The sequence below is a fragment of the Rhinoderma darwinii genome, chromosome 6 (genome assembly GCF_050947455.1).
Source record: "Rhinoderma darwinii isolate aRhiDar2 chromosome 6, aRhiDar2.hap1, whole genome shotgun sequence".
In the NCBI taxonomy this organism is placed as follows: domain Eukaryota; kingdom Metazoa; phylum Chordata; class Amphibia; order Anura; family Rhinodermatidae; genus Rhinoderma; species Rhinoderma darwinii.
This window is the reverse complement of record NC_134692.1, coordinates 138,957,947-138,981,817: the sequence shown is the minus strand read 5'-3', so window position 1 is coordinate 138,981,817 and position 23,871 is coordinate 138,957,947. Positions and strand designations below refer to the sequence as shown.

General features: G+C 39.6%; 2 protein-coding genes across 3 annotated transcripts in view; one reads left to right on the top strand and one right to left on the bottom strand.

Moving 5' to 3' along the window:
• Window positions 1-23,871, top strand: part of SLC5A10 (solute carrier family 5 member 10) — an 86,774-nt gene continuing 62,903 nt past the window's right edge. The window contains exons 1-8 of the mRNA XM_075830615.1: window positions 1-68; window positions 535-639; window positions 1,434-1,493; window positions 4,306-4,410; window positions 15,197-15,302; window positions 15,589-15,669; window positions 18,047-18,252; window positions 22,388-22,523. Coding sequence (XP_075686730.1) covers window positions 54-68; window positions 535-639; window positions 1,434-1,493; window positions 4,306-4,410; window positions 15,197-15,302; window positions 15,589-15,669; window positions 18,047-18,252; window positions 22,388-22,523 — 814 coding nt within the window. The 5' untranslated portion in view covers window positions 1-53. The remainder of the gene's footprint in view (window positions 69-534; window positions 640-1,433; window positions 1,494-4,305; window positions 4,411-15,196; window positions 15,303-15,588; window positions 15,670-18,046; window positions 18,253-22,387; window positions 22,524-23,871) is intronic.
• FAM83G (family with sequence similarity 83 member G) overlaps window positions 17,203-23,871 on the bottom strand; it is a 37,677-nt gene continuing 31,008 nt past the window's right edge. For both annotated transcript variants that reach the window (XM_075830613.1, XM_075830614.1), the window contains exon 5: window positions 17,203-21,913. In XM_075830613.1, the coding sequence (XP_075686728.1) occupies window positions 21,533-21,913 (381 nt within the window). In that variant the 3' untranslated portion in view covers window positions 17,203-21,532. The remainder of the gene's footprint in view (window positions 21,914-23,871) is intronic.

Here is a 23,871-nt window from a genome sequence, read left to right as displayed (position 1 = left end):
CTTGTCGTGTTAGCAGAAATACACTGAGCGGCTATTTCCTCGCAGGGCGGAACATGGCCTGGTGGCCGGTAAGTATTAAGGGGTTAACATCCAATTCCTGGGAATTACATGGTTAAGATTCACTGGGATTTGTAAGGTGGATTAGTTGGAGCTTTTTGGCTTTTGAGCCCATTCAGCTCCTTGGCATGAGAGCCTGGCCAATGCCCCAGAGATGCCATCAAATGTGCAAGTCTGCTCCCTCTGGTGGTGACATGAAAGCACTGCACATGCTGCAAACCAGACCTGGCACTATCCAATGGTAAATACATCCTCATATCCGCAGCACGCCATATATTTACTGTATATATATACTGGTTCTTTTGCAGCAGTGAATTATGGGTAGTGCCATTTAAAAGTCTTACTCTACAGGATGTATCGCTGAAGATTTGTCATTCAGGAGTCTGGGAAAGCTGGGTGACAACCCGTTATTTTCTTTGTATGTGGGACTATGGACATTTTGACAACTAACCCTCTGTCTTTCTCTTCTGTGCTTAGATTGGCGCCTCTCTCTTTGCCAGCAGTGAAGGCTCCGGGCTGTTTATCGGGCTGGCGGGCACTGGGGCGGCAGGTGGCATCGCAGTGGCTGGATTTGAATGGAATGTAAGAGATTAGATGAAATTCTGCATTTTGTACTGACCGTAAATAGACGAGCTAAATAAACCGGAGAAAGTATGGGATTTCTCACTTGGAGTTGAGCCCCATTTACCATGTTTTCATGAGACGCTGGCATATGACCTTTACCACGTTACTGCAGCGGGCCCACAATTTAATCCTGTCCACAACCAGCACAATATATTCCAGTTTAAATCAGTTGAATAACTTTGTTTCATGTATACTGTATTTATTTTGAATGAAATTATGTCTTATACTCTAGTCACATCCAAAGCTGCATACAACTCTGATAGTAGCATGCAGATACTGTTGTTTTCTGCCATTAACTTCTGTGTTCTCAGATCTTGTAATGTATCAGACTCACTCCAGTAAGGAGAAGTCGTGGCAGGTAAATTCCTGCAGCCTGACAGCTAGAAGGACACCAGCAGCATTCTGAATACAGCTTTGGATGTGACAGGAGTATAAGATAGGATAAGATAAAATAAAACAAAGCATCTTCAAAGTTACTGAACATAGTATGAAGATTTATACACAAATGGACAGTGGCCGTAGCTAAAGGAGGTGCAGAGGTTGCAGAGTTCTGGTGCCTCGTGACTTTAGAGGATGTCATAGTCGTGAGGGCCCCAGTTTTTTCTGGTTCAACCCCTAAAAGTGGAGCTATGGCTGAATCATTCTGAGGGCTGGCAGCTTGGTGACCTCTTTGTCCTGCCAGTATCCGGCGTGCTGTGTACAGTGATATATTTATGTTGTATAATATACAGCTGTGATTTATTACGTTACAGGCCACATTCATTTTACTGGCCCTGGCTTGGATCTTCGTCCCAGTTTACATCTCCTCAGGGGTAAGTACGAGGGCCGCATGCAATGCCGGGGGTCAGTGCACGTTATATATTATACACCTTCACTTTTAACATGTTGAGCAGATTTTTCATTATTTTCCTTTATCTTGCCACAATTTTGAGTTCCATCATACACTACCGTTCAAAAGTTTGGGGTCACCCAGACAATTTTGTGTTTTCCATGAAAACTCACACTTATATTTATCAAATGAGTTGCAAAATGACTAGAAAATATAGTCAAGACATTGACAAGGTTAGAAATAATAATTTTTATTTCAAATAATAATTTTCTCCTTCAGACTTTGCTTTGGTCTTGGAATGCTCCATTTGCAGCAATTCCAGCATTGCAGACCTTTGGCATTCTAGCTGTTAATTTGCTGAGGTCATCGGGAGACATTTCCCCCCATGCTTCCAGAAGCCCCTCCCACAAGTTGGATTGGCTTGATGGGCACTTCTTGCGTACCATACGGTCAAGCTGCTCCCACAACAGCTCTATGGGGTTGAGATCTGGTGACTGCGCTGGCCACTCCATTACAGATAGAATACCAGCTGCCGGCTTCTTCCCTAAATAGTTCTTGCATCATTTGGAGGTGGCTTTGGGTCATTGTCCTGTTGTAGGATGAAATTGGCTCCAATCAAGCGCTGTCCACAGGGTATGGCATGGCGTTGCGGAGTGATCGCCTTCCTTATTCAAAATCCCTTTTACCTTGTACAAATCTCCCACTTTACCCCAGACCATCACATGACCTCCACCATGCTTGACAGATGGCGTCAGGCACTCTTCCAGCATCTTTTCAGTTGTTCTGCGTCTCACAAATGTTCTTCTGTGTGATCCAAACACCTCAAACTTCCCTTCGTCTGTCCATAACACTTTTTCCCAATCTTCCTCTGTCCAATGTCTGAGCTTTTGCCCATATTAATCTTTTCCTTTTATTAGCCAGTCTCAGATATGGCTTTTTCTTTGCCACTCTGCCCTGAAGGCCAGCATCCCGGAGTCGCCTCTTCACTGTAGACGTTGACACTGGCGTTTTGCGGGTACTATTTAATGAAGCTGCCAGTTGAGGACCTGTGAGGCGTCTATTTCTCAAACTAGAGACTCTAATGTACTTGTCTTGTTGCTCAGTTGTGCAGCGGGGCCTCCCACTTCTCTTTCTACTCTGGTTAGAGCCTGTTTGTGCTGTCCTCTGAAGGGAGTAGTACACACCGTTGTAGGAAATCTTCAGTTTCTTGGCAATTTCTCGCATGGAATAGCCTTCATTTCTAAGAACAAGAATAGACTGTCGAGTTTCACATGAAAGCTCTCTTTTTCTAGCCATTTTGAGAGTTTAATCGAACCCACAAATGTAATGCTCCAGATTCTCAACTAGCTCAAAGGAAGGCCAGTTTTATAGCTCCTCTAAATAGCAAAACTGTTTACAGCGGTGCTAACATAATTGCACAAGGGTTTTCAAGTGTTTTCTAATCATCCATTAGCCTTCTAACACAGTTAGCAAACACAATGTACCATGAGAACACTGGAGTGATGGTTGCTGGAAATGGGCCTCTATACACCTATGTAGATATTGCATTAAAAACCAGACGTTTGCAGCTAGAATAGTCATTTATCACATTAACAATGTATAGAGTATTTCTGATTAATTTAATGTTATCTTCATTGAAAAAAACTGCTTTTCTTTCAAAATTAAGGAAATTTCTAAGTGACCCTAAACTTTTGAACGGTAGTGTATATTGTACTCCATTCACATTCAAAGCTGCATTCAGAACTCAGTTGGTTCCCTGTGTGCAGTGTCTCATTAGAGCTAGGATGATACAGTTTGAGCTATGTTGTTTTTAGGTCCGGCCGGGTAGTGTAGATAAATTTAAATCTCTTTCCACAGACAACCAAAACAGACGTTTGCAAGCAGCTCTGGATGTGACTGGAGTATGATACAGGGTGAAACTCAGAATCAGGACAAATAAGAACGGGGGTTTCCGACAAGTTTGGCAACTTTATAAAGTACTTTGTGTTTCAATTTCTCAACATTTTTAAGTTCTCTGCTTGCTGTCAGTGAATTGAAACATTCATAGTTTGCATTCAGAGGCCTGAGACCACTAATAGACTGTAACTAGCTGCGCAGCTGTATGAACAAAAAAATAATCAGAAAAGGTTTTCTGGGTTTAAATAATGTATATTCCCGTTCACTGACAGCAAGCAGAACTCTTATGAATGTGTTTAATTCCTCAACAAAGTATATAACTTGCAGAGTTGTTGTTGTTTTTTAAAATTATACAATTATTAAGCTTTATTTACATAAAACCAGATAATCCCTTTAAGACTAGGGCTAGAGAAATTTAGGGGTCACCGGTTGCCCACCTATCACAGATTTCTTGGCTGCTAGATGACTGTGGATGGATGTACGTGTTATTACATCGCCACCCAGTGGTCATGTCCAGGACTGCATCAACCATCAGGCAGATTTAGAAATCAATGTGACAATGTACAAGCCCCAGCGAAAGGAACGTGTCAGCCCTTAGTCTACATTTATACACAGATAATGCGTTACAGCAACGCTGTAACCTAGCAACACCCGCAATTTGCATAAACGCTGCACTTTTATATATGTGCCCCCCTGTGTCTGCCATGCATGACTAATGTACTTCACTTACCTGTATTATATTATTGGTGATGCACTGCCACCTCATGGCAGATTGTGGGTACTACAAGCTATAGCTCTATGAACAGATTTTCCATTTCTTGATCAGTTTCCTCCATTGGTATAATGTAATAATGTAATATATATGTATATATAATGATGTACGTCCTCTGCTTCTTCAGATTATCACCATGCCGGAATATCTGCAGAGAAGATTTGGGGGAGAGAGAATCCAGATGTATCTGTCTGCACTCTCCCTGCTCCTGTCCGTCTTCACTAAGATTTCTGTAAGTACGGAATAATGAAGGGACCATCAATTCCCGCCATTGATGCCATTGTGGGGGGCATTAAATTTTCTTTTTTACAGTTCTAGAATCACGTGCAGTAAAAAAATAAATGCGATTTTCTATATTCTGAATTTTCCCCATTAAAGTCAGTAGGGAAATAAAAAATCTGCTGGGAGTTGTAGTTGTACAACAGCCACAGGTTGGGGACCATTGATTTAAATGTAGCATAAAATATTGAGTTATTTTGTAAATACTTCTACTGATGTCGTTGCATTATGTTTTATTCTCCATTCACATCCAAAGCTGCATTCGGTTCCAACATTTAAGAAGATTTTGTGAGCTCAGATGGCAGGGAGAGGAACAGGGGTCACATGAGAGAAACTGTTGTCTATTTTCAAGGTACACCAGTAGAATATAGCTTTGGATGTGACTGGAGTATAAAACAAGATTTAATCCTAAATCAGCATAATATAATAATGTAGTAGAACATTGAAGCTTTTGTAGGTCAGAGGGATTTTCAGAATTTGCCCGTCATCTCCTCAGGAAAGTTTAGGGGATTTCTGAGAATCTCTTTGATATGATGTCACCGAGACGGAGATATCACATCATAGGGGTAATGAGTTCAGTAACATTACATGATGGGGATTGTAGTGCTGTGTGGTTCTTTGGGACAGTATCACACATGATAGGCTTAGATACACCAGCTCAGCACAGTATCACACATGATAGGCTTAGATACACCAGCTCAGCACAGTATCACACATGATAGGCTTAGATACACCAGCTCAGCACAGTATCACACATGATAGGCTCAAATACACCAGAAGTTATCACATATGATAGGATTAGATATATTAGCTCATCAGACATGATGTGTGATACTGTCTGCTTAGCCATGTATCTAATCCTATCATGTGTGATACTGTCTGCTGAGCTGGTGTATCTAAGTCTGTCATGTGTGATACTATTTGCTAAACCATGTATGTAATACTATCATGTGTGATACTGTCTATCACACATAATAGGATTAGATACATGGCTCAGCAAACAGTATCACACATGACGAACTTAGATTCACCAGGTCAGCAGACAGTATCACACATGATAGGATTAGATACACAGGTTCAGCAGACTATCACACATGACAGACTTAGATACAGCAGCTCAGCAGACAGTATCGCACATGACAGACTTAGATACAGCAGCTCAGCAGACAGTATCGCACATGACAGACTTAGATACAGCAGCTCAGCAGACAGTATCGCACATGACAGACTTAGATACAGCAGCTCAGCAGACAGTATCGCACATGACAGACTTAGATACAGCAACTCAGCAGACAGTATCGCACATGACAGACTTAGATACAGCAGCTCAGCAGACAGTATCACACATGATAGGATTAGATACAGCAGCTCAGCAGACAGTATCACACATGATAGGATTAGATACAGCAGCTCAGCAGACAGTATCGCACATGATAGACTTAGATACAGCAGCTCAGCAGACAGTATCGCACATGATAGATACAGCAGCTCAGCAGACAGTATCACACATCATAGGCTTAGATACACAGGTTCAGCAGACAGTATCACACATGACAGACGTAGATACAGCAGCTCAGCAGCCAGTATCGCACATTATAGACTTAGATACAGCAGCTCAGCAGACAGTATCGCACATCGTAGATTTTAGCATGAAATTCACTAACATTACATGATGGGGGATGTAGTGCTGTGCAGTTCTCTGATACTGTATCATACATGATAGGCTTAGATACACTGTACGATGTGGATATCCCACAGTTAAGCACAATTCTGTATCTAAAATATCAGTCCACAGACAAACTATATTCAGCTGTCAGTTCCCCGTCTGCTCCCTAAATGGGTCATTTTCAGCCTGTAATACCTTGTCATGCCAGCAGTGGGAGCTGCAGGAATGTATATAGTGATGTATAGTTGTATATATAGTGATTTGTACTGGTGTATAGTGGTATATAGTAATGTATAGTGGTGTATATAGTAATTTATAGTAATGTATAGCGGTGTATATAGTGATTTATAGTGGTGTATACTGGTGTATATAGTGGTGTCTACTGGTGTATAGTGATTTATAGTGGTGTATATGGTAGTGTATAGTGGTCCATACTGGTGTATATAGAGGTGTATAGTTGTTTATAGAGGTCTATAGTAATGTATAGTGATTTATATTAGTGTATATAGTGATTTATAGTGGTGTATATAATGGTGGGTATAAACTGGCGTCTATACTGGTGTATATAGTGTTGTATATTGGTGTGTATAGTGGTATATAGTAGTGTATAGCGGTGTATACAGTAGTGTATAGTGATTTATGGTGGTGTATACTGGTGTATAGTGATTTATAGTTGTGTATACTGGTATATAGTGATTTATAGTGGTGTATAGTGATTTATAGTGGTGTACAGTGATTTACACTGGTGTTTGTGGTGTATAGTGATTTACACTGGTGTATAGTGGTGTATAGTGATTTATAGTGGTGTATAGTGATTTATACTGGTATATAGTGATTTATAGTGGTGTGTAGTGATTTATACTGGTGTATAGTGATTGATTTATACTGGTGTATAGTGGTGTATAGTGATTTATACTGGTGTATAGTGGTTTATACTGGTGTATAGTGATTTATACTGGTGTATAGTGATTGATTTATACTGGTGTATAGTGGTGTATAGTGATTTATAGTGGTGTATAGTGATTTATACTGGTGTATAGTGATTTATACTGGTGTATAGTGATTTATAGTGGTGTATAGTGATTTATACTGGTGTATAGTGATTTATAGTTTATACTGGTATATAGTGATTTATACTGGTGTGTAGTGATTTATAGTGGTGTATAGTGATTTATACTGGTGTATAGTGATTTATACTGGTGTATAGTGATTTATACTGGTGTATAGTGATTTATACTGGTGTATAGTGATTTATAGTGGTGTATAGTGATTTATACTGGTGTATAGTGATTTATACTGGTGTATAGTGATTTATACTGGTGTATAGTGATTTATACTGGTGTATAGTGATTTATAGTGGTGTATAGTGATTTATACTGGTGTATAGTGATTTATACTGGTGTATAGTGATTTATAGTGGTGTATAGTGATTTATAGTGGTGTATAGTGGTGTATAGTGATTTATAGTGATGTATAGTGGTGTATAGTGATTTATAGTGATGTATAGTGATTTATAGTGGTGTATAGTGATTTATACTGGTGTATAGTGATTTATACTGGTGTATAGTGATTTATACTGGTGTATAGTGATTTATAGTGGTGTATAGTGATTTATACTGGTGTATAGTGATTTATACTGGTGTATATAGTGGTGTATAGTGATTTATACTGGTGTATAGTGATTTATACTGGTGTATAGTGATTTATACTTGTATATAGTGATTTATACTGGTATATAGTGATTTATACTGGTATATAGTGATTTATAGTGATTTATACTGGTGTATAGTGATTTATACTGGTGTATAGTGGTATATAGTGATTTATACTGGTGTATAGTGATTTATAGTGGTGTATAGTGATTTATACATGTGTATATAGTGGTGTATAGTGATTTATACTGGTGTATAGTGATTTATACTGGTGTATAGTGATTTATACTGGTGTATAGTGATTTATACTGGTGTATAGTGATTTATACTGGTGTATACTTGTGTATAGTGATTTATAGTGATGTATAGTGATTTATACTGGCATATAGTGATTTATACTGGTATATAGTGATTGATTTATACTGGTGTATAGTGGTATATAGTGATTTATACTGGTGTATAGTGATTTATAGTGGTGTATAGTGATTTATACTGGTGTATAGTGATTTATACTGGTGTATAGTGATTTATACTGGTGTATAGTGATTTATAGTGGTGTATAGTGATTTATACTGGTGTATAGTGATTTATAGTGGTGTATAGTGATTTATAGTGGTGTATAGTGATTTATACTGGTGTATAGTGATTTATAGTGGTGTATAGTGATTTATAGTTTATAGTGGTGTATACTGGTATATAGTGATTTATAGTTTATAGTGGTGTATAGTGATTTATAGTGGTGTATACTTGTGTATAGTGATTTATAGTGATGTATAGTGATTTATACTGGGATATAGTGATTTATACTGGTATATAGTGATTGATTTATACTGGTGTATAGTGGTATATAGTGATTTATACTGGTGTATAGTGATTTATAGTGGTGTATAGTGATTTATAGTGGTGTATAGTGAGTTATACTGGTGTATAGTGATTTATACTGGTGTATAGTGATTTATACTGGTGTATAGTGATTTATAGTGGTGTATAGTGATTTATAGTGGTGTATAGTGATTTATAGTGGTGTATAGTGATTTATACTGGTGTATAGTGATTTACACTGGTGTATAGTGGTATATAGTGATTTATACTGGTATATAGTGATTTATACTGGTGTGTAGTGATTTATAGTGGTGTATAGTGATTTATACTGGTGTATAGTGATTTATACTGGTGTATAGTGATTTATACTGGTGTGTAGTGATTTATACTGGTGTGTAGTGATTTATAGTGGTGTATAGTGATTTATACTGGTGTGTAGTGATTTATAGTGGTGTATAGTGATTTATAGTGGTGTATAGTGATTTATACTGGTGTATAGTGATTTATACTGGTGTATAGTGATTTATACTGGTGTATAGTGATTTATAGTGGTGTATAGTGATTTATACTGGTGTATAGTGATTTATACTGGTGTATAGTGATTTATAGTTTATAGTGGTGTATAGTGATTTATAGTGGTGTATACTTGTGTATAGTGATTTATAGTGATGTATAGTGGTATATAGTGATTTATACTGGTGTATAGTGGTATATAGTGATTTATACTGGTGTATAGTGATTTATAGTGGTGTATAGTGATTTATAGTGGTGTATAGTGATTTATACTGGTGTATAGTGATTTATACTGGTGTATAGTGATTTATACTGGTGTATAGTGATAAATACTGGTATATAGTGATTTATACTGGTGTATAGTGATTTATACTGGTGTATAGTGATTTATACTGGTGTATAGTGATTTATACTGGTGTATAGTGATTTATACTGGTGTATAGTGATTTATAGTTTATAGTGGTGTATAGTGATTTATACTGGTGTATAGTGATTTATACTGGTGTATAGTGATTGATTTATACTGGTGTATAGTGATTTATAGTGATTTATACTGGTATATAGTGATTTATAGTGGTGTATAGTGATTTATACTGGTGTATAGTGATTTATACTGGTGTATAGTGGTATATAGTGATTTATACTGGTGTATAGTGATTTATACTGGTGTATAGTGATTTATACTGGTGTATAGTGATTTATACTGGTGTATAGTGATTTATACTGGTGTATAGTGATTTATACTGGTGTATAGTGATTTATAGTTTATAGTGGTGTATAGTGATTTATACTGGTGTATAGTGATTTATACTGGTGTATAGTGATTGATTTATACTGGTGTATAGTGATTTATAGTGATTTATACTGGTATATAGTGATTTATAGTGGTGTATAGTGATTTATACTGGTGTATAGTGGTATATAGTGATTTATACTGGTGTATAGTGATTTATACTGGTGTATAGTGATTTATACTGGTGTATAGTGATTTATACTGGTGTATAGTGGTGTATAGTGATTTATACTGGTGTATAGTGATTTATAGTTATTTATACTGGTGTATAGTGGTGTATAGTGATTTATACTGGTATACAGTGATTTACACTGGTGTGTAGTGATTTATAGTGGTGTATAGTGATTTATACTGGTGTATAGTGATTTATAGTGGTGTATAGTGATTTATAGTGGTGTATAGTGATTTATAGTGGTGTATAGTGATTTATAGTGGTGTATAGTGATTTATAGTGGTGTATAGTGATTTATACTGGTGTATAGTGATTTATAGTGGTGTATAGTGATTTATAGTGGTGTATAGTGATTTATACTGGTGTATAGTGATTTATACTGGTATATAGTGATTTATACTGGTGTATAGTGATTTATACTGGTGTATAGTGGTGTGTAGTGATTTATACTGGTGTATAGTGATTTATAGTTCATAGTGGTGTATAGTGATTTATACTGGTATATAGTGGTGTATAGTGATTTATACTGGTATATAGTGATTTATACTGGTGTATAGTGATTTATACTGGTGTATAGTGATTTATAGTTATTTATACTGGTGTATAGTGGTGTATAGTGATTTATACTGGTGTATAGTGATTTATAGTTATTTATACTGGTGTATAGTGGTGTATTGTGATTTATACTGGTATATAGTGATTTACACTGGTGTATAGTGATTTATACTGGTATATAGTGATTTATACTGGTGTATAGTGGTATATAGTGATTTATACTGGTGTATAGTGATTTATACTGGTGTGTAGTGATTTATAGTGGTGTATAGTGATTTATAGTGGTGTATAGTGATTTATAGTTTATACTGGTGTATAGTGATTTATACTGGTGTATAGTGATTTATACTGGTGTATAGTGATTTATACTGGTGTATAGTGGTGTATAGTGATTTATACTGGTGTATAGTGATTTATACTGGTGTCTAGTGATTTATACTGGTGTATAGTGGTGTATAGTGATTTATACTGGTGTATAGTGATTTATACTGGTGTATAGTGGTTTATAGTGATTTATACTGGTGTATAGTGATTTATACTGGTGTATAGTGGTTTATACTGGTGTATAGTTATTTATACTGGTGTATAGTGATTTATACTGGTGTATAGTGATTTCTACTGGTGTCTAGTGATTTATACTGGTGTATAGTGGTGTATAGTGATTTATACTGGTGTATAGTGATTTATACTGGTGTATAGTGGTTTATAGTGATTTATACTGGTGTATAGTGATTTATACTGGTGTATAGTGGTTTATACTGGTGTATAGTGATTTATAGTGATTTATAGTGGTGTATAGTGATTTATACTGGTGTATAGTGATTTATAGTGGTGTATACTGGTGTATAGTGATTTATAGTATATAGTGGTGTATAGTGATTTATACTGGTGTATAGTGATTTATAGTGGTGTATACTGGTGTATAGTGATTTATACTGGTGTATAGTGATTTATAGTTTATAGTGGTGTATAGTGATTTATAGTGATGTATAGTGATTTATAGTGGTGTATAGTGATTTATACTGGTGTATAGTGATTTGCACTGGTGTATAGTGATTTATAGTTTATAGTTGTGTATAGTGATTTATAGTGGTGTATAGTGATTTATAGTGGTGTATAGTGATTTACTGTGGTGTATAGTGATTTATAGTTTATAGTGGTGTATAGTGATTTATAGTGGTGTATAGTGATTTATACTGGTGTATAGTGATTTATAGTATATAGTGGTGTATAGTGATTTATAGTATATAGTGGTGTATAGTGATTTATAGTGGTGTATAGTGATTTATACTGGTGTATAGTGATTTGCACTGGTGTATAGTGATTTATAGTTTATAGTGGTGTATAGTGATTTATAGTGGTGTATAGTGATTTATAGTGGTGTATAGTGATTTACTGTGGTGTATAGTGATTTATAGTTTATAGTGGTGTATAGTGATTTATAGTGGTGTATAGTGATTTATACTGGTGTATAGTGATTTATAGTATATAGTGGTGTATAGTGATTTATAGTATATAGTGGTGTATAGTGATTTATAGTGGTGTATAGTGATTTATACTGGTGTATAGTGATTTGCACTGGTGTATAGTGATTTATAGTTTATAGTGGTGTATAGTGATTTATAGTGGTGTATAGTGATTTATAGTGGTGTATAGTGATTTACTGTGGTGTATAGTGATTTATAGTTTATAGTGGTGTATAGTGATTTATAGTGGTGTATAGTGATTTATAGTGGTGTATAGTGATTTACTGTGGTGTATAGTGATTTATAGTTTATAGTGGTGTATAGTGATTTATACTGGTGTATAGTGATTTATAGTATATAGTGGTGTAGTGATTTATACTGGTTTATAGTGGTGTATAGTGATTTATACTGGTGTATAGTGATTTATAGTTTATAGTGGTGTATAGTGATTTATAGTTTATAGTGGTGTATAGTGATTTATAGTTTATAGTGGTGTATAGTGATTTATAGTTTATAGTGGTGTATAGTGATTTATAGTTTATAGTGGTGTATAGTGATTTATAGTGGTGTATACTGGTGTATAGTGGTTTTGCTTTGATATGCAGCCAGCAGTAGTCCAGGCATCACTTATAAATCTTATAAAATATTGAGGTTCACAACCAAATACAATCCAATGTTCTCTCTGATCGCCACCGCCGCAGTCTGTCATTTCCTTTCCTGCATAAGTATATAGATCCATAGTTATATATTGCTGGGATTTGTAGTACCACCGCGCTAGAGCTGGAGTGTTTGTCTCTTTTACATGACCCGCTCTCCTCTCACAGACCGCTCTGTTTTGGGGTGTCGTCTCGCCCTGCCATGGCATTTGGACGTCTTTTATTTCGGAGGTGTGAACACACCCATCATATATATGTATCTTATTAGGGGAAAGCATCATCGTCCTCACCCTCCAGGGGCCCGTAGTTCCCTTCTCCCTCCCTGCAGCCCCTCAATTTGTGGTAACACAGTAAAATAAGGGACGGGGAGGAGGGGAGGGGGATGCTACTGCAGCTTTTCTCTCTCTCTTTAAAACTGCATGTTGTGAGAGGAGAGGGGGAGCAGAAGTGAGGAGACATCTGATTGGCTAAGAGTGCTGTGAAAAACACTATGGGAAGAGTGGGCAAAAGGTAACTACCCCACAGTAAGGGCAAATATCAGACTAGAACGGGTCTGACCACTCGGGAGGCTTTCAAAATGACCAGAATTCTGCAGGTCTTGTAATATATATATATATATATATATATCTCTGGAGTGATTGTGATTTTGAGGGTCCTAGTATGAAAGTGCCAGTGACTTGTCATTAATGACCGATTTACCTACTGCTGACAGCAGCCTTTGGACATTGCTCAGACAACATATAATTTCTGATATAATACTGACACAAGGAAGAAGATAAAGGAAGGAAACGGCCTATGATAGAAACCTTCTAGAGAGGTCCATGTTATCTGTATGATTTCACGTGTGACATTCCATCATGCATGCGTACAGGGGATGTCCAGCGTGACACATTTTACAGTTTATGTATATAATTAATCTACAAATAATGCTGAGTCACTGTGTACATACATTACCTGTATTATACTCCAGAGCTGCACTCACTATTCTGCTGGTGGGGTCACTGTGTACATACATTACATTACTTACCCTGTACTGATCCTGAGTTACATCCTGTATTATACTCCAGAGCTGCACTCACTATTCTGCTGGTGGGGTCACTGTGTACATACATTACATTACTTATCCTGTACTGATCCTGAGTTACATCCTGTATTATACTCCAGAGCTGCGCTCACTATTCTGCTGGTGGGGTCACTGTGTACATACATTACATTACTTATCCTGTACTGATCCTGAGTTACATCCTGTATTATACTCCAGAGCTGCACTCACTATTCTGCAGGTGGAGTCACTGTGTCCATACATGACATTACTTATCCTGTACTGAGCTCTGGAGTATAATACAGGATGTAACTCAGGATAAGTAATGTAATGTATGTACACAGTGACTCCACCAGCACAATAGTGAGTGCAGCTCTGGAGTATAATACAGGATGTAACTCAGGATAAGTAATGTAATGTATGTACACAGTGACTCCACCAGCAGAATAGTGAGTGCAGCTGTGGAGTATAATATAGGATGTAACTCCGGATCAGTACAGGATAAGTAATGTAATGTATGTATATACAGAGTGACTCCACCAGCAGAATAGTGAGTGCAGCTCTGGAGTAGAATATAGGATGTAACTCAGGATCAGTACAGGATAAGTAATGTAATGTATGTACACAGTGACTCCACCAGTAGAATAGTGAGTGCAGCTCTGGAGTAGAATACAGGATGTAACTCAGGATCAGTACAGGATAAGTAATGTAATGTATATACAGAGTGACTCCACCAGCAGAATAGTGAGTGCAGCTCTGGAGTAGAATACAAGATGTAACTCAGGATCAGTAGAGGATAAGTAATGTAATGTATGTACACAGTGACTCCACCAGTAGAATAGTGAGTGCAGCTCTGGAGTATAATACAGGATGTAACTCAGGATCAGTAGAGGATAAGTAATGTAATGTATGTACACAGTGACTCCACCAGCAGAATAGTGAGTGCAGCTCTGGAGTAGAATACAGGATGTATATATCTACGAAGTCACTCAACTTTTTATTAATGCTATACAGAAACTGTTAATAGTAATCACTCAAAACCTAAAATGTCATGTGTGGATGCAATTTCCTCCTAATATCATACACTACTGGGATCTAGGAAGCTGAGATCTGGGTGTCTATATGGTGGGGTCCTCACACTGTAGTGCCTCTGTGAGGTCTATGATGTGAAGGGCACATGGTGGTCATCTATGATTTCCTTTGAAAATAGCAGCTCTGCCTGATCAAGGGGTCCAACTTAGATTTTTTTTTATTTTTTGAAAGGTTAGATGACGGATTGCCATGGGCATTAGGATGTTTTTTTTTTGTCCTGCACCAATTTGTGATCATTCCCCCCTCCCCCCCCCTTGACTATTGTATGGTCTATGTCCGAATTTGTTGGCTTTGTCGTGTTTTCCTGCAGACGGACCTGTATTCTGGAGCGCTCTTTGTGCAGGTGTGTCTGGGCTGGAACCTCTACCTGTCCACGGTGCTGATGCTGGTGGTGACCGCCATGTACACCATTGCAGGTAAGACGTGCAGCACTATTTATACAGATGGCGCACAGACCCTATAATGTAGTCATTTTTCATTGGTCGTTCTAGCATTCGTGGATCAGTCACCTAAATATAGAGGTCAGAACCCATCTCCCTTGGATAATCCAGTTTTGCAAAAATCGTATGGGGTGGGGCTTCCCAAGAAAGGGAGTGGCTTGTGTTTGTTTGTTTTTTGTTTGTTTTTTAAAGGAGCTGCTATATACCTATTATATCTGCATTTATTAGTCTGACCACCATTTGTCGTCCCATTATTTTCCAGGAGGTCTGGCTGCGGTCATCTATACCGACGCACTACAGACGGTGATCATGATCGTGGGAGCCATCGTCCTGACCATCACAGGTAAATGCAATACGTGGCTACTGCCTTGTGGGCAGTGGGAATGGGCAGGATTTGCCCCTTTTCCGGTGATACCAAACGAGAGATCTGACCAGAGATTTATGGGTTGGCGGTTGGGTAGGAATAAAAAATTAGTTTTGGGATTACGGAGATGGAGGAATCAGAGCGGGGTCCCGTATTCGATAAGGAAGCCCCCTTTCTATTTTGCCCTTGATTACATATAGTAGACTGGGTTGCTGTCACTGAATGACGCTCCTGTTTATTTGCTCCTGTATCGTGTGTGCAGACTGTGGATATTTTGCTATATGACGGAATATTTGCACGTTGCACCTGTTCTACTTTGGCAGAATTTGCATTAAGAGGCCCGCGCCGTGTTTACTCAGGGACATGATTAGAGATAGAATGGGCCGGAGTATTTGGATTAAAACAGAAAAGTCTCAGCAGACTATCCCGGCCGCATAGGAAAATGCAAAACATTGCTGACATACAACACCCCAAACAAAGGGACTGGACAGAGAACGACACTTTTGTATGTGGTGGATCCACAGGAATGAATGGACAACCACCAGAGCTTGTACTACAGGGATATATATATAACCCACCTCTATCACCACTGCAGAGTATTAGTTGTGTCCCAGTTCCTTTGAGTGACTAAAAAGGATATTTGTGCAAAAACCTGGAGAAAATTGTGTACAAATGTCACAGTACAGGGATAATGCACATAGTGATGTCACAGTGCAAGATTAATGCACGTAGTGATGTCACCACGTAGGGATAATGCACGTAGTGATGTCACAGTACAGGAATAATACAGTGATAACCCTCTGTACTGTGATATGCAAACAGTAATGTCACAGTACAGGGGTAGTGCACACAGTGATGTCACAGTACAGATATAATACACACAGTGATGTCACAGTACAGATATAATACACACAGTGATGGTACAATGGATTTGGTTGCAAGCAAAAATTGAAAAATGCATTGTACCATCACTGTGTGCATTACCCCTACAATGACACATACACATATACTGTGACATCACTGTGTGCAATACCCCCCACTGTGAAATTACTGTGTGCATTACACCACGCTGCGATATTACTGTGTGCATAACTCTGCACTGACACATCACTGTGTATTAGTCCTGTGCTGTGACATCAGCGTATACATTACCCCTATACCGTAACATCACTTTACCCTTGTCCTGTGATATCACCATGTGCATTATCTATGTACTGCGTGCACTATTCTAGAACGGTTGCATCATTGTTTTCACAATCCCAGCGCGGTGACATCACAGTGAGCATTATTCCTGTGCACCACTGTGGGCATCCTCTATACTGTGACATCTGGTCGTCAATACTGATCCAGGACAAGGGCCAGGGGGGCCTCATCCACATACATGTAATACGAGGAGTTTGTTTTGTTTTTTTCATCTGATACTTTTTTTTTTAGATAAAAGCCTAATAATAATAATAATAATAAAATAAAAATATGAAAATAATGATAATATAATAATGAAATGACACAAGACGCGGTTAAATACAGCATATATTTAAAATATCTTAAAAACAGTTTTACAACATACAAAAATAGTCTTAAAACTCTGCAGATTATCACAGCTGGAACCTGAGAAACCCAGAAAACATCGTCCGCCGATCTCGGATGCACGAGAAAAAAATATTATAAAATATCAGCACAAAATGAGAATCAATGTTTCTATTCACTGCAACATCTGGAATGTAAATCGCAGAGCGAGCGGCCATTTTATTTACATTCACAACGTCTAGACGTTTCTTTGGTCGCGCTCATCAGCCGCCATGTTAGAAGCCATTTGTTCTCATACAATGCAGCCCCGGGGCTTTTATTACCATCTCGCCCCAAATTGTATCACTGAGTTCCCCTTACACACTGTGACAGAACACGGACGACCGTCAATCAATCACCTGACAAGTGGCTGTCATCCCCGAACAGAATGGACTCTGGGTGTTTACTAAAATATGTCACATTACGTCAACAGAAAAACTCTCCTTGTTGCCCGTAGCAACCAGAGCTCAGCTTTCATTTCTTAAACTGATCTGGATAAGTGAAAGCTGTGCTGTGATTGGTTGTTATGCGTAACTCCTCCTCTTTTACCAGGCACTAGTTTTGATCAATCTTCCCCATTGAGCCCCGATTTGTGATCCATTGGGGACATCTTTATATCGTTTTGGGATCATAGGTTGAATTCTCAGACATTTCCAACAATATGGCCGCCACCGCTATGTTTTGCCTGCAGCTCGCTATAGTTTTTTACGTGTGTGTAGCCCTTTAAACATCTATTTTGTTTTCACATTTTAATATGAGATTTTGAATTTATTTCTTTGTCTTTATCTAGCGTTCAATAAGATTGGGGGCTACCAAAATCTAGAAAAGGCTTATGCATCGGCCATACCATCCCTGGTTATCCCGAATACCACCTGTCACCTCCCCCGCTCTGACGCCATGCATCTTTTCCGTGATCCAGTCAATGGCGACCTGCCTTGGCCAGGGATGACCTTTGGGTTAACCATCCTTGCCGCCTGGTATTGGTGCACTGATCAGGTAATTATGCCTATAAGGACTTCATAGGAAAAACCATTGCGCTCCCCCTATGGAGTCCATATCCCTATTATTTTATTCTCCTGATGACAACCGCTTGAAAGGGGCAGTCCAAGATTAGAAAAACCGTGACGTCTTACAAGAACAGCGCCACCCCTGTCCTCAGGTTGTGTCCGGTATTGCAAGTCAGCCACATTCACACAACCCATGGACAGGGATGGCACGATTTCCCGGGAAAAAAAAATCTGCCATGTTTTTCTTATTCTGTACTACCCCTTTAACTATAATTTGACTGTACATTGGCGACTCCGCAGATCATGATAAACTATTTACTCTTAAAGTGCACAAGTAGAATTATACAGAGCAGCAGCGATCTAATACAGGATAGAAATGTCATCTACTTTAAAGGAAAATTCTGCACAAAAACAAAGTTTTGCCTGAAGAAGCGGAGCCCCCCCCCCCCTTCTTTCTGTCCCGTTATACAGATATAACAATGCCCGCTTATGCCCTGGCGCTTCCTGCTATGGTACAGGCCATGAGGTGATCGAGTCACAGGGTTGGCACATGACTTCATCACATTAGGCCCACAAAGGAAAAGGACTTTGTTATAGGCCTGGACCGGTACGGAGATCAGCGTGGTGGAGCGCCCCTTCTCCGGGCAAAACCTGTATTGTTCCCAGAATATTTTTTTAGACCGTTTTTAATAATAGAAAAGAAAAAAAAAAGTCAGCTGCCCCCAAATACTATATACACATGTAACGCGTCCGCCACATACAGCCAGCGGAGGCAGCCTATCCGTCCGCAAGCAACAAAGGTCCATGTCAAGCAGACGAGGGGCAGATTTTGATATTTACAAAGGCCTACCACACATTTACCGAAACAATTATCATTTTTGTTATAAGAGGGTGCGGTCTGCCTGTCGCACTGTGACAGATTTCTGTGCCTAAAAGTGGCGGCAGACGGCGGCAGCTACAACCCGGCAATGATCATTGGCCTTCGATAGGTTTCCCAATAGGGGCTGCGTTACCAAGTCTGTCCTGTACAGTGTTCATACCAACCAATCAGATTCCAGCTCTTATTAATCCAGTGCTGGTTATAAAATAAAAAGTGATCTGATTGGTTACTGTGGGTAACACCTCCACACTGGTTTTTATACAGGAGGATGGTAGTTGTCCATAGCAACCAATCAGATCTCTCCTTTTATTCTGTAATCCGCACTGGACAAGTGAAAGCGGTCGCCTGATTGGTTGCTATGGGCAACATCTCCACTATTTGCCTGCATTGTTTTTTAGACACGAGGCCTAGCATATCGAATGTTCCTGGATGTTACTAGAATAGAGTAGCTGAATATTTGCATAGTCAACAAAATGGCCGCCGTTATTATGCACTGGCAAGCGTCCATTAGGACACGTCCGCACAGGCAGCGGGTCACGGAGCCTATTATTAGTGTACCCGAAAAACCGTGTTGCACAATTGGCGGCAGCAGTTTCAGGAAAGGTAGTTGGTTCTGACCGCTGTACTGTGGCTCTTACCTGCCTTTTCCGCCATTAACGTCAATAGTGGCCTAAAACGCCACATAAATGCGAGGGAGAGGGCACGCCGAAAAATGGAAGTGCTGCGTTGTATGAACGGGATTTTTTTTATAATCCCGATCCCTACAATGTAACATCCGTCCGATACAGTAAATACCATCGTGGCCAAGGTGCGCCGAACCGCGTGTGAACATAGCCTTAGCCTTTTTTCTGTTAACATGAAGAAACGAATTAGGGGAATGTTATATAACGGGGGTGTTGTACGTTGTACCCTGTAAGATGCAATTGTCCTCACACCCCGGTCTGCTATATACATACACACATATATATACATAAAGTTACATATTCACATACATACACCTGAGCGTCAACTAAAACGGGAAAAAAATAAATTGCGCGGTCTAAGCGAAATCGAAAAATTTACTGAAGTCGCCATTTTTGACGGTCATTGTACTCGGAGGACTCGCATCAATAAAATGGAGAAAACGAACGCCACCGTCTGTGGCGAGGTCAGAAAATACTCGTCCAACAAAACACTTGCAGTCACCAGCATCGAAGTTACAAAAAACATAGAAGAGAACCGTATCACTGCAAACAGCGGCGGCGGCAGCCATTTATGACAAAAAGGACATGTAGACCGTATAATTCCTCTAATCCAGCCTCAGACAGTCCAGAAATTCTGATAGTCCGGCACTTGTTTCCGAACTGGGACTAGAGGAGTCTCATGATTATTTGTGTTGCCATAGAAACCTTTTCCTCTTTCAAGTCAATATGCCCTATTAAATCATACGGACCATTATAGATGGAGTTACGCCGGCCCTTCTGAGCCAGAGTGGCAAGATCGGCTCTCGGAGGGATTCAGAGCGTCCATTACCTAGATGGCCATGTAATACTATATTTCCCCTCTAGAGGCCACTGTAGGGAAATAGTACAGCAGGCTGAAGCAATCAGCTGATTTTTCTGAAGGTCTAGCTGGCTCTCCTATTAAAGGGGTAGTCTATGATGTGAGACAACGCCTTTAAGGGAAAAACGGAGAAATAGGGCATGTTCCATAAACGTGTTATCTGTGGGAGATCTTGGGATTGGTGGGGATCACTCGGTGAACGTGGCCTAACTCCGGTCTCAATACCGTTTCATCTACAAATATGGCTGCCTCCGCTGTGTGTACTCGGTAGGTGCACTTCAAACCCACTCATGTTCTTAAAGGGTAGAATGCCCCTTTAAGTCACTTTCTTAAACGTTTAATTAATTTCCCATATAAAAAAAAAAAAATTGTCCGCCACAAACTCAAGTGATAGAAATAGGTTTTCTTCCACTATCGAAAAAACGGGTCATTAAACCCACTCTGATGCACCCGCATAGATTTAACCCTATAGTATTAAAGTTTATCGCGTCTCCATAAAAAGACCTGGTGGGAATAAGACTGTAAACAGGTAGAGCAGAAGTGCACTAAACGCAGACCCTGCAGCGACGGGCATCATAAAGACCGTTCAATAACCCCCAACAGATGCCCTCAAGCCTCACCAAGCACGTACACATCTGGGGCCCGCTAGCGCGTCTGTGGTGGTACGGCCGAGCAGCACCGGTGGCATATTCCAGCAGCAAAGAACCTTATTACACCATAGCTGGCATTACCCAACCCCTGGGCGTACTATTCAGTACACAGTCCGCAGTGTATGGCTGCATGCCAGTATGAACCTGTGCCCACACAGGACTACAGAAGAGTAGCGCCACTTCCCATGGGAGTTTATTTAGAGGTCCTTGTGTCCGGGAGGGCATTGCCCTCTCCTCCTAGAGTCCAGGCTGCCAGCTCCTATCTTGTTCTTCAGATGTTTTGCTTGGGACAGCTTAGAGTACGGGATCCCGAAGGGAGTGGTCACATTGTTGGGTGGCACGGGACCGTGAGAATGGGGACTGGTATAGTTGCCTGCATAGTCCTTGCCGCTCCAGTATCCTGGTCTCGCCCCCGGGCTGTCAGACTTCCTACTGAGCTGACGGTACGCTCCGGGACCTTCCATACTCTCCTTCTTGGCCCTGCCCATGTCCATGCCGCTCCTGGAGCCAGGATGGGAGTGGAACCTGTCGTATCCTCCAGCGGGGCCGTTTGTACTGTAATGGAAATGTGGTTTCCCCTTGAAGAGCAGGAAGAGAAGGATAGCGGGTTAGTAAAGCCGTGCGGCAATTCTTCAAAGCTAGCAAGGTAAATATTAGTCAGTGCCCCCCTAAACAAAGACCCCAACAAGTCAAGGCGATAACATGCAGCATGCTGGAGGCTGTGCTATACCCTGCAGATGTAAAGGGGCCAGATCTATAACACTTTTTGACTGTCCAGCTAACACAGGTGCAGGGCTTGTTACAGTATATCAGAATCCGCTATTGTAATGATCTGTCTACCTGGACATGATCCAGTTTCACGCTATTGAATTTGGTGGCTTGTTATTCGGAGACAAAACTGCCACACACTATGTTGCCACTAGGGGGCAGCACATACACAGCTCAATGACAAATCTGATTATCTGTCCTGTGGCTCACGTATTATAAGTTGGCATTAATGGTTGTCGAATACGTCCGCTCATGTCTAACCAGTCTGGTTTCTCGTTTATCAGGTCATCGTGCAGAGATCGCTCTCAGCCAAGAACTTAAGCCATGCTAAAGCCGGGTCTATCCTTGCCAGTTATCTGAAAATGTTACCCATGATCTTTATCATTATGCCAGGGATGATCAGCCGGGCTCTTTACCCAGGTAAGAAAGGAACCTATGGCATTTTGCTGTGGATCCCTTGTGCTTTCTTCCTTATGTTTAGTTCAGGGTTTAAAAAACATGGTTGCTTTCTTCCAAAAACAGTGCCACACTTGTACACAGGTGGTGTGTGGTATTGCAGTTCGGCACATTTCACTTCAATGGAGCGGAGCTGCGATACCATGACGACTGCTAGACTGTGGCCACCACCCCCATTGTACATATACAAAATATCATCCAGTGATTTGTGACGACTGGAAGTGGCTGATCAGCACAGGTTGTAACTGGTCGCATATACTTATACTTGCCTTCTATGTCAGCTTGTGGCTAGGGCTACATGACAATTACTGCCATGTGATGCAATAGATGGTGCCCTCTTATAGACCCTACAATACATCAGCAACACAAACCTCGTTCCTGTTTTGATCATTTGTTACAGTGTATCAGCGTAGGTAGAATGTATCAGCCTGGAATCCATAGAAGACTGTCTACTCTAGACCATACAATTGCAACAAATCCTCAGCTGTGAGAGGTATTAGGGCTGTGCAGGTTTTTAGCCTCTGTTGTAACTAATAAAGGTTTCTATTCACTGACAGCAAGCAGTAATTAAAAAAAAAATGGTGAATTGAAATTGTAATATACTTTCAATGTTACAGAAGTTTATACAACGATGAAACTTCATTTGGATAAAACTTCTTTAAAAAAATGACCAATGTAGGAAGTCACGACCGGTGTCACATGGACCATTGTGCTCTGAGGGGACCTGCAAATCTCCAGGAAGGGCCGGCGGTTTCTTATAATAGGCAAGTGCCAAACGTCAGGAGGAAATCATCAAACATTATTTCTAACTAAGTAATAAACCAAATCCTTTCTATAGAAATCACTCACCTACAATAATCTGAGCAGAAATCCTTATAACATCCAACAACAGAATTACAACCTGCGGCAAAACGTCAACTTTATTCTACTGGCCGTTAATATTGCGGCGGTACCAAAACTATTTATAAAAAAAAAAAAAGGTGTTTTGTGTTTTAAGAAGGTCCTGTCACCTCTCCTGACTGGTCTGGTTTAGTAAATAATTGTATTTCCCGTGAAATTATAATTCTGAAACATCTTTACTTTGTGCCATTCCTCTGTTGGTCCTCCTAGAAATTTATGAATAAATTGAGAGCTGGGTGTTACTAGTTGGGGGTGTACACGGACTGACACTGTCCAATCAGTGCTCACAGTGTGTAGGGAAACGCCCCTTTGACAAGGTGGAATGGTAACACCCAGTTGTCAATTTATTCATACATTTCTAGGAGGAGTAACAGAGGAACGACAACGTGGATTTCTAAGAAAAGATTATCTA